Source organism: Argentina silus (genome assembly GCF_951799395.1).
Source record: "Argentina silus genome assembly, chromosome: 19".
NCBI lineage: Eukaryota > Metazoa > Chordata > Actinopteri > Argentiniformes > Argentinidae > Argentina > Argentina silus.
This window is the reverse complement of record NC_139673.1, coordinates 2,074,263-2,085,612: the sequence shown is the minus strand read 5'-3', so window position 1 is coordinate 2,085,612 and position 11,350 is coordinate 2,074,263. Positions and strand designations below refer to the sequence as shown.

Sequence of the window (11,350 nt, the reverse complement as noted above, 5' to 3'; positions counted from 1 at the left end):
GTGAGTGTCACACACACTCACACACTCTCACACACACACACACACACACACACACACACACACACACACACACACACACACACACACACACACACACACACACACACACACACACACAATCAATCATCCGGCGCACTCTTGTGTGTGTGTGTGTTTCCGTGTGCGCGCATGTGTGTGTGTGTGTGTGTGTTTGGAAAGCAGAAATCAATAGCCAGGCTTTCTTGATAATTGAGTATTTATTCTACAAAAGTGTGTGATCCCCCTGCCCATCCAGCCTAACATCTCATTACTACCCCTTCAACTCAACTCTAGGCTAATAAGCCTAGCAGCACCCCCCCCCCCCCCCCCACGCCCCCCCCCCGTCCCGTTCCCTCTGCATATATAAAGCTTGTTCAGTTCCAATTAAAGAAAACTGTCTGAATCCACTCAGATTTGATTGGTTTAAGGGCTCTGAAAGTGCACTCATTCTACACACCCTCCTGACCCACCTCTTCACCTGATGCCTCCTTCTCAGTTCACTCACTACCAGGGGAGGCTGGCGGAGGTAGAAATCGGAGGACGGGAATCATTGTCCTCCCATTTCCACCTACGTCAGCCTCCGATGTTTGGTTCCCAACAGTGGTGATCAATTCAATAAAATGGAGGTCGAGATGAAGAACGTCTGAAAGGCTTGCTCCTGCTGTAACCTCAGAACACCCCTCCAACATGTCTTGTTGCCCCCTGTTGCCCCTGTTGCCCCCTGTCGCCCTGGCTCCCCAGGGGGAGGCTTATCTCCACCCTCCTGTCGATGTGATTGACCACAGAGTCGGGGGGAGGGGGGGGGGGGATCAGGCTTACCCATAGGGGTCTCTCTCAGCGTGGTTATGTCAAGCCATCTGCCAATGTTGTGTACAGTGTGTGTGTGTGTGTGTGTGTATGAACAATATTTGGATGCCTGCAGCATTGGATAGAGAAAACAATAATGGCTCACTGTGTGTGTGTGTGTGTGTGTGGTGTGTGTGTGTGTGTGTGTGTGTGCGTGTCTGTGTGTGTGTGTGTGTGTGTACTACCTCCGGTGTCTGAGTCTTGGTAGTTGGGATCCAGCCCTCTCTCCAGCAGCTTGGCCACTTTGTCCAGCTGATGGTGCTGGATGTGGTCCATGAACCTCCGCAGGTTGGCCTACAGATGGAGAGAGAGAACGGCAGAAGAGTCAGGAGAGAGGAGGAGAGAGGAGGAGAGAGGAACGGGGAAAAGGGGGAGAGACATAGAGGCCGAGTGGGAGAGAGAGAGACAGAGAGAGAGAAACAAAGAGAGAGAGAGAGAGAGAGAGAGAGTGAGAGAGGGAGAGAGAGAAAGAGAGAGAGAGACAGACAAAGAGAGAGAAAGAGAGAGAGACAGGGAGAGAGACAGGGAGGGAGAGAGAGAGAGAGTGAGAGAGAGAGAGAAAGAGAGAGAGAGACAGGGAGAGAGACAGGGAGGGGAGAGAGAGAGACAGAGAGAGACAGAGAGAGAGAGAAAGAGAGAGAGAGAGATTGAATGATTGGGGTGTGGAGTGCACACCAGTGTTCTCATCTGTTTTCCAGGCCAGATAAAAATAGATAAGGGAGCAGCTCCCTGAACACTGGGAGAGGAGGAGGACAGGAGGAGAGGAGGAGAGGAGGAGAGGAAAAGAGGACAAGAGGAATAAATGAATATGTTAGAGGAGAAAGGAAAGAGGAAAGAGGTGAAGAAGTGCATGAATGGAGAAGGAGAGGGAACTTGGTGAGGGCAGAAAAAAAAAAAAAAAAAGGGGTGAACAGAAAGAGAGAGAGAACCAACGGTGAGCGAAGGATGAAAGCTGGACGGGAGGAGGGGAAGAAAGAAGGAGTGGTGGGATGGGCGACAAGGAGGGAAGGAGATCTCCAGAGGTCCCCAGGAAAACATGGCCTCCTTGGTTTGAGTCTCACTATGTGCTGTTCACCAACATACTGTACCCAACCAGATGGAGAGAGGAGGGGGGGGGGGAGAGGAGGGGGAGAGGAAGGGGAGAGAGGAGAGGGGGAGAGGAGGGGGAGAGAGGAGGGGGGAGAGGAGGGGGAGAGGAGGGGGAGAGAGGAAGGGGAGAGAGGAGGGGGGGAGAGGAGGATGGGGGGAGAGGAGAAGGGGGGGAGAGGAAGGGGAGAGAGGAGGGTGGGAGAGGAGAGGGGGAGAGGAGGGGGGGAGAGGGGGGGAGAGGAGAGGGAGAGAGGAGGGGGGGAGAGGGGGGGAGAGGAGAGGGAGAGAGGAGGGGGAGAGAGGAGGGTGGGAGAGGAGAGGGGGAGAGGAGGGGGGGAGAGGAGGGGGAGAGGAGGGGGGGAGAGGAGGGGGAGAGGAGAGGGAGAGAGGAGGGGGAGAGGAGGGGGAGAGAGGAGAGGAGCGAGAGAAGGAGATATATAGATATCTATATAGAGAGGAAAAGTCACAGCTCAGCAGGGTATGATTTGAGACGGATGTGAAACTGTTCCACCACAGTCGCTGATATGGTGTCGTTAGAAAAGGCAGCAGGAGTCCTACTATCTCTGTCTCTCTTTCTTTATCTCTCACTCTCTCTCTCTCTCTCTCTCTCTTCCCCGCCTCTCAGTCGTTCCCTCCATCTTTCCCTCCCTTCTTCTTCTTCTCCCTCTTTCTTCTCCATGAAGTTCCTCTGGCGTCAGGAAATGTGGACCAATGACTGATGGCCACTGTTTCTGTTTCTGTCCGTATCCATCTAGGTTGACATTGGCCAAGGGACTACATGCTGTTGAAGTGTGTGTGTGTGTGTGTGTGTGTGTGTGTGTGTGTGTGTGTGTGTGTGCTTGGTTCAGTGTCTGTAACACACAGTACATACAGTAGCATTGTTAGCGCTTCGCTGTGTGTGTGTGTGTGTGTGTGTGTGTGTCTCTCTCTCTCTCTCTTTTTTTCTCTCTCTCCCCCTCCCTCCCTCTCTCTCTCTCTCTCTCTCTCTCTCCCTCTCTCTCTTTTGCTGGGCACAGGTGGCACACAGGAAATGCTAAGCTTGAATAATTCACATGCCAATTCCCTCAACTGCCACAGCATCCCAACTCGTCAGACCTCAATTTGGATCCTTCCTCCCCGACTCCACCAACGCTTGTTGGCCTAATGGGCTTGCCGTAACCCTGTCACAGAACCGTGGCTTTCACATCGCGGTCATGTCCTGTTCCTCTCGCCTTCAAACATTCCAATTCCGGAACCCGGCTAAAAAACTATTTGTGATCGAGCGTGGTTAAAAGTCGTAAAATGCCAGGAGTGTGGACGTGGCATTTAAGACCAGGGACAGGTTTGACCTCTCTCTCTCTTTCTCCCTCTCTTTCTCCCTCTCTCTTTCTCTTTCTCTCTCTCTCCTCTCTTTCTCTCTCTCCCTCTCTCTCCCTCTCCCTCTCTCTCTCCCTCTCTCTCTCTCTCCAGAGCCATCAGGGGCCAGGCCTTCGCTCCTGACCCAGAAATGTCATCTGTCACGGGGCAGAGAGCCTGGAGCAGCTCCATCCATAGCTGTACAACCCAAAGCACCAAGGTATCGTTCAGCGCAGAAAGACATCAACTATTAATGCTTCAAAAAGACCCTTTGATGTACAGTGTGGCTTGTATCAACCTGACAGACCCCTGCTATACCTTATGAAACACTATGGCGACACTTCACTTGAACCCTCCTTCGTAAGCCCTACATAAAGGTGTTATAACAGGGAGTGAACGCCATACCGTGACTAAATTAACTGAATAGCCCACTATGACAAAAATGCAATTATCACAAATGTATTTTGCTTGACAGTAGACAGTGTGGCTGAATCGGAACAAATTGGTCCTGCATATGAAATGCTGTTTGAATCAGAACAAATTGGTCCTCCATATTTAATGCCCCCTACGGTACGTACTGTACCATCACTGGGAGGAAACAACCAATCAACCACCACCATTGCGAGCCCCAACCAATTGTATGCCTGCAAATGTCAAGAGGGCCCACGCCATTGGCCGAGTACCCTCATTACTGTCCACCATGGTAACATCATGGCTGAGGAGGAGAGGAGAAGGAGAACATAACGGAGAGAGAGAGAGAGAGAAAGAGAGAGAGAGAGGGAGACGGGGGAGAGAGAGAGAGAGGGAGACGGGGGAGAGAGAGAGAGACGGGGGAGAGAGAGAGAGAGAGAGAGAGAGAGGGAGACGGGGGAGAGAGAGAGAGAGAGAGAGAGAGAGAGGGGGACGGGGGAGAAGGAGGAGAATCCGAGAAGGTCCTAAGGGAGAGGGAGGGAGAGGGAGGGAGAAGGAGAAGGAGAAGGAGAGGGAGAGGGAGAGGGAGGGAGAAGGAGAAGGAGAGGGAAAGGGAGGGAGAAGGAGAGGGAGAGAGGGAGCGGGAAAGGGAGAAGGAGAAGGAGAGGGAGAGGAAGAGGGAGGGAGAGTGACAGCGGGCCTTGTGAAGGAGTGATGACTACGGTAGATGAGGGAGAGGAGGAGGAGAGGGAGAAGGAGGGAGAGGGAGAGGGAGCCGTGGAGGGAAGGAGACGGAGTAGAACAGAGGAGATGGGTCGTCTGGCGTCTGATTGGCTCCCTCCAGCCAACCGTAGAGCACCAGACGGCTTCACTAACAGGATTACATCTTCAAACCTGCTCAGTCCAGAAAAAGAAAGAAAGAAAGAACGAATGAATGAATGAATAAAAGACAGGGATGAAAAGGGATAAAGTGGCAGACACCTAAATGAGCTGGTTCTTATGCAGACAGGAACCCAGAGGTAACAGGTGACAGCAGCAACACAGATTGGGAGACACATGTTTGTTAGTGTGTGTGTGTGTGTGTGTGTGTGTGTGTGTGTGTGTGTACGCATGTGTGTGTGTGTGTACGCGAGTGTGTGTGTGCGTGTGTTCGCAAGTGTGTGTGTGTGTGTGTTTGTGTGTGTGTGTGTCCTCCCAGTGCTCCTGCAGTGATATACCAGCTGGTTATTAGGAGAGGTACAACATCCTGTCTAATCATCCCCTGCCTCCCTCCCCCCTGCCTCCCCCCTCCCTCCCCCCTCCCTCCCCCCTGCTCTCTCATCATGTCACCTAATGTGGAATCAGAGCAGAATCCTCCCTCAGTCCGTCTACCTGACCACCGTGGTCCCGCTGTGCAGTCATCCATGGCCTGCCAGACACACACCCGCGCTGCCCCCCCCTCCTCCTGTCCCCCCCCCCCCCCCCCCCCGCCCCCCCCCTCCTCCTGGGCCAAGCCCACACTACAGAGCCTCTACTAGAGAACCTGTGCTGTACATGCAGAGGTGGGTGGACTCAGGAGAGGACAGTGTGTGGTTTTATGGCTGGGTTTCCCATGAAGACAGGGAGAAAATGATGGGGTGGATGAGAGGTAGAGTGTGTGTGTGTGTGAGAGAGAGAGAGAGAGAGAGGGAATACCATGGTCATAGGGTGGAGGTTTATTAGGAGGGGGGCGTGTATGCGTGTGTGTGTGCATGTACGTGCATGTGTGTGTGTGTGTGTGTGTGTGTGTGTGTGTGTGTGTGTGTGAGGTTGATGCTCACCTTCGTGTGAAGTTTGGCCATCAGTTTCTCGTCTCCCAGGGGCTGTTTGTACACCCTGCTCTTGTAGCGGAACTGTGAAGGAGGGAAGAGAGAGGAGGAGAGGAGGAGAGGAGGAGAGAGAGGAGAGGAGAGGAGGTGAGGAGGAGAGGAGAGGAGGTGAGGAGGAGAGGGAGGAGAGGAGAGGAGGAGAGGAGGAGAGAGAGGAGAGGAGAGGAGGTGAGGAGGAGAGGAGAGGAGGAGAGAGAGGAGGAGAACAGGAGAGGAGAGAGAGGAGAGGAGAGGAGGAGAGAGAGGAGAGGAGGAGAGGAGGAGAGAGAGGAGAGAGAGGAGAGGAGGAGAGGAGAGGAAGAGAGGAGGAGAGAGAGGAGAGGAGGAGAGAGAGGAGAGGAGGAGAGGAGAGGAGGAGAGGAGAGACTGGGGTCAGGCATACCAGTGGAGTTTGATACCATTCCTCATTCCATACCATGCATTACAATGAGCCCGTCCTCTGATTTCTACCTCCGCCAGCCTCCCCTGGGGATACTGCACATGAGACGGTGTTTGATATATGTTGCGTCACACGGTCACGTCTGGGGGGACTTCAGTTGTCCTGATAAATGGGACAAAGGGGACAACGCATCTCAAGAGTCACCCGAGACGCGACCTCTTCCCCAGCAGCGGACCGCCTCTATCGACCCGCTGCATTGATTAATGAACCTGCCCCCTGTGATGTCACCTCATTGGCAGCGGCCGCGGCGGCTGGACAGCTCCACGGTACCGTACCTCTAGGGACGGGACGCCCTTGCTGATTGGCTGAGGGTACTCCTTGAGCAGGCGCTCCTCGTCCAGGAACTTGCCGTGGCGCCCGTTGGAGGCGGGCTGGAAGAGGCCGTAGTTCAGGACATCCTTCAGGCTCTGGCTCAGAGTGCACAGGATTCGCTGCTTTGCCACCCACACCGTGGCGTCCGGGTTGAAACGCATACATTTCTAAACGGGGGGGGGGGAGGGGGGGGAGGGGGAGGGGGAGATAGGAAGAGGGGGAGATAAGGAGATGGGGGAGAGGGAGGAGGAAAAGAGGGTGTTGGAAACAGGGAGAATGGGAGATAGGGAGAGGGGGAGATAGAGGGAGGGGGATAGAGGGTGGGGGGTGTAGAGGGAGAGGGAGAAAAGGAGGGAGGGGAGATAGAGGGTGGGGGAGATAGAGGGAGGGGGGGAGATAAAGAGATGGGGGAGAGGGGGAGGATAAGAGGGTGTTGGAAACAGGGAGGGTGACGGTGGAGGGGGAGGGAGGTCAGAGAGAAAAGTGGCTTAAAAGCAGAGCAGACACACTGGTGTTCAGCGGCTGGCCTGGCACAGGGAAACACACACGGACCCCCGTTAAGAGCACACACACTCCCCCCTGTCTCCCCTAGTGACTGTGACCCCCCCTCACCCTCTCCCTGGTAATGAACCACCACTGCTGCTGTTGTTGTTGCTGCTGTTGTTGTTGTTGCTGTTGTTGTTGTTGTTGTTGGGGATTTTATCAGATAATTATTGCCACTACTTTCATTGCACCTTTGCACTATTACCGTAAATTGCCGCTACATACATTTGACATTGTATTATTATTAGTCATTACTGCTACCTACACTACACCCTGATGCACTCCTACTGTCACTGGTTTATTATTACTATATTATATTGTACTGTTGATTTGTTGACTGTTGTTGATCGAGGAGCAAGATCCCGAAGCATTTCACCACATCAGTTACGGCTGTATGCGATGTACATGACAAGGATTTGATTTGATTTATTGTGTATTGGACGGAAAGAAATGTCGCCTGTTCCAGAATGGCTAACCTCTGTGACATCATGACTCACATGTGATTACGGGAGGTGCTACTATGAGTCAGACCTCCGCTGTTTGTACCAGTGGCATGGCCAGCTCATCAGCCAGGCTGCCTGTACCAGTGGCATGGCCAGCTCATCAGCCGGGCACGGGGGTAGAAATCACACTACTAGTGTAGCTTATTAGTCACGTATTGTGTTTCCAGACAGAACGCCATCGGGAGCTTTTGTTTCCTGTATGCTCAGCGCCCTAGCGTTAGCCGCGACGCTAGCAGGACTCGCAGCACACAGCTGACCTACTCTCCTGCACGGAGGCAGATTACCCCGAGCTGAATAAACACACACCATACAGCACCGTCAATCAGACAGGATTACTGCTTACGGGGAACGACATTCAGAGTGTGTGTGCGTGTGTGTGTGTGTGTGTGTGCATGCGCGTAGGCTTGTGCATATATGCGTGCGTGCGTGTGTGTCTGTGTGTGTGCGTGCGTGCAAGTGTGTGTGTGCATGCGCGTAGGCTTGTGCATATATGCGTGTGTGCGTGCGTGTGTGTGTGTGTGCGTGCGTGCAAGTGTGTGTGTGTGCGCGCATGTCTGTGCGTGTGTTTGCGTGTGTGTGCGTGTGCATGCGTGTGTGTGCGCGCGAGTGTGTGTGTGTGCGCGCATGTCTGTGCGTGTGTTTGCGTGTGTGCGTGTGTTTGCGTGTGTGTGTGTGTGTGTGTGTGTGTGTTTACCTCCATATCTGCTGCTCAGCTGGTGATTGCGGACCTGCGCCTGTGATAAAGGCCAGAGGATCAACACTCTGCCTACCCATAATCCCCCTGTCTGGCAGAGGGGTAGAGGGAGGGGATGAGGGAGAGGGCGGAGGGAGAGGACGGAGGGAGAGGGTGGAGGGGTAGAGGGAGGGGATGGAGGGAGAGGGCGGAGGGAGAGGGTGGAGGGGTAGAGGGAGGGGATGAGGGAGAGGGCGGAGGGAGAGGACGGAGGGGTAGAGGGAGGGGATGGAGGGAGAGGGCGGAGGGGTAGAGGGAGGGGATGAGGGAGAGGGCGGAGGGGTAGAGGGAGGGGATGGAGGGACGGAGGGACGGAGGGGTAGAGGGAGGGGATGGAGGGACGGAGGGACGGAGGGGTAGAGGGAGGGGATGGAGGGACGGAGGGACGGAGGGGTAGAGGGAGGGGATGGAGGGACGGAGGTATACAGAAACAGATGTCTGGCATCTGTGTTGGCTGTTCCCAGACTGATAGGGCCGCTGTCCGCTCCAACGGAGCTGTAGTTGTTTATTACTGTGGAGCTAATCTCCATCCAGCTACATTGTGCTCCATTTCCATCCTTTCACATGCCAACACAGATTCACCTCAGAGCTGGAAGCTGGAAATGGAACGTTCCAGAGGAAACTTGTGGAAAAGCGAAAGGTTCTAAAGCTCCTGTGAGTAAAACATGACTGCAAAAGAGTGTTAGCGTGTATGTTGACCTACAGCACCAGTCAAAAGTTTGGACACAAACAGAGCAGACACACTGGTGATCACGCTGTACTGTACCTTTTTCTCAAATTAATTATATCATCTGTTCACAGGTTCATCTGCAGATCGACACTAATTGTCCCTGAGATTTACTCCCACTGTGTCGCCCAACTTCACACACACGCACAGACAGAGAGAGAGAGAGAGAGAGAATTAGAGATGTATATAGAAGAGGAGGAGTTGCGGGTGGATGACAGGGGGGCAGAGACCAGGTGTTTTAGCGAGGGTAATTACCACTGTGTGCCAGCTCTGTTTTCTTCTCTCTCTTTCCCTCACTTTCTCTCTTTCCCTCGCTCTTTATATACACGCCACTTAGCTGACACCTTTTATCCAAAGCGAGTTACATTGCAGTGAGTGCATACACTTTTCAGTATATATGGTCCCAGTGGGAATCGAACCCACAACCTAAGTGTTGTTAGTGCCGTGCTCTACCAACGGAGAGCACAGCACTAACCTCTCTCTCTCTCTCTCTCTCTCTCTCTCTCTCTCTCTCTCTCTCTCTCATGTGGTCTGTGGGAAGCTTTTGATGCTCCAGGAAACACATTAAACATGCCTGTGGGCGTCCTGGCAGTCATCACTATGCTGCCTATAGACCAGGGATTATATGTACTGTTTGGTTTTGGTGGTATAGTCAAATCCAGGCCAGCTGGAGCGCTGGACCTACAGAACACACCGCTCAGTCCCTTGTCTGTCTTCTTGTCTGAATTTAGCAGGCGCCTTTATCCAAAGCGACTTACAACAAATACATTTGTTCAAGTAAGTCTCTATCCAACAGTCATCATGAGACAAAGTAATCAATGCTCACACCAGGGGCCATTGGCAGTCGTAATGCCAGAAGCCTATATTTTTTTGTTTGTATTAACAGGAGAGAATTTGTATAGGGGGGAAGTGGGGGTGAAGAGGTCTCAAGGGTTGGGGTTGGGGTTAGTACAGGGGGGGTAGTTGGAGTGAAGAGGTCTTTACGAGGGACTGTTAAGATGTAGCCTCACAGACCTGAAGCCAGAGATAACAGGAGCTCCCCCCATGAGGAAAAGGTCTACACGGCAACCCCCCAGCCGACGCCCACGACGCGTTCACACGGCGCGTGCGCTCTGACAGGCGAGAGGAAGGCCTCGCGTGGGGGATAATAGATGGCCAGATAGCCGGCTTACATCTAAGGCTCACTGCCATGAATCCTCCATCCTTCTTTAAACTGCTTTAACACAGTGGACATCCGCTTCGTGAAGTGATCAAACAGCAGGCCTTTTCTCTACCTCAAGCAGAAACTCCCACACACTGACATGGATAATGTATCCCTGACGTACACACACGCACGCACACACACACACACACACACACACATACAAAACACACACCCGCACACACACACCCTCCCCCCCAAACACACACACACACACAGAAGAGAGAGTTCCCTCACCGTCTGCTGCAGGTCGGGGATGGCCACTCGTATGACGAGCGAGTGTGTGTGTACGTCGTCCATGCGGCTGGGGGCGGGCTCGGGCTCGGGCGCGGCGGGGGCCCTTATGGTCTGGTAGATGGTCTCCTCACGGGAGCTGTCTGAGCCGGAGTCCTCGGAGTACTCTGAGCAGCTCTGGGCCATCTCATCCTCACTGGACGTGGGACTCCGAGGCATGTTCAGCAGGCCCGACGAATTCAGCTGCAGGGAGGAGGGGGGGAGGGAGGGAGGAGGAGGAGGGAGGAGGGAGGAGGGAGAGAGGGAGGGAGGAGGGAGGAGGGGAGTAGGAGGGAGGGAGGGAGGGGGGGGGGAGGAGGGAGGAGGGAGAGAGGGAGGGAGGGAGGGGGGGGAAGGGAGTAGGAGGAAGGGAGGGAGAGAGGGAGGGGGGGAGTAGGAGGGAGGGAGGGAGTAGGAGGAAGGGAGGGAGGGAGGAGGGAGAGAGGGAGGGGGGGAGGAGGGAGGGAGGGAGGGAGGAGAAGGGAGGGAGAGAGGAGAAGGGAGAGAGGGAGGGGGGGAGGAGGGAAGGAGGGAGGGAGGACAGATAATGAGTTAGCACAGAGACAGGCGAAATGCTGCTGGGTTCAATGAACTATGAAAGGTGAACCAGGGAGATATATCTCCATCCTCCTCACACACACTCCACAGCAAGACTCTCCTGCTTCTCAGCCCCCTGAAGGACACACACACACACACACACACACACCTGAACCATGCCAAGACTCTCCTGCTTCTCAGCCCCCTGAAGGACACACACACACACACACCTGAACCATGTCAAGACTCTGTTTCTCAGCCCACTGAAGGACACACACGCAAGCATACACACACACACACACACACACACCTGAACCACGTCAAGACAATCTCCATTTTTCCTCCAGCAGAAGTAGGAGACAAGAGTGGATCACGGTGGAGGCACCTCATCACTCTGAACCAATAAGGCTTGAGCATGACACCATCACCTGGAGCTCTGACGGGACAGACATGTGTTGTTACCTTGGTAACATCTGTTCCATCGAGGGCATTCATCATTTATTCTGGTTAGTCTGTCTGCTTCTAGCTCTGGTCTC

At 53.9% G+C, this 11,350-nt stretch overlaps 1 protein-coding gene across 1 annotated transcript in view; it reads right to left on the bottom strand.

Annotated features, from left to right (window-relative positions):
- LOC310819471 (SH3 and multiple ankyrin repeat domains protein 2-like) overlaps positions 1-11,350 on the bottom strand; it is a gene marked incomplete at its 3' end in the record, with an annotated part of 107,786 nt that overhangs the window by 66,067 nt on the left and 30,369 nt on the right. Inside the window, exons 2-5 of the mRNA XM_083690776.1 lie at positions 10,242-10,481; positions 6,261-6,464; positions 5,499-5,570; positions 1,050-1,158 (exon numbers count right to left, since the gene is read on the bottom strand). Coding sequence (XP_083546902.1) covers positions 1,050-1,158; positions 5,499-5,570; positions 6,261-6,464; positions 10,242-10,457 — 601 coding nt within the window. The 5' untranslated portion in view covers positions 10,458-10,481. The remainder of the gene's footprint in view (positions 1-1,049; positions 1,159-5,498; positions 5,571-6,260; positions 6,465-10,241; positions 10,482-11,350) is intronic.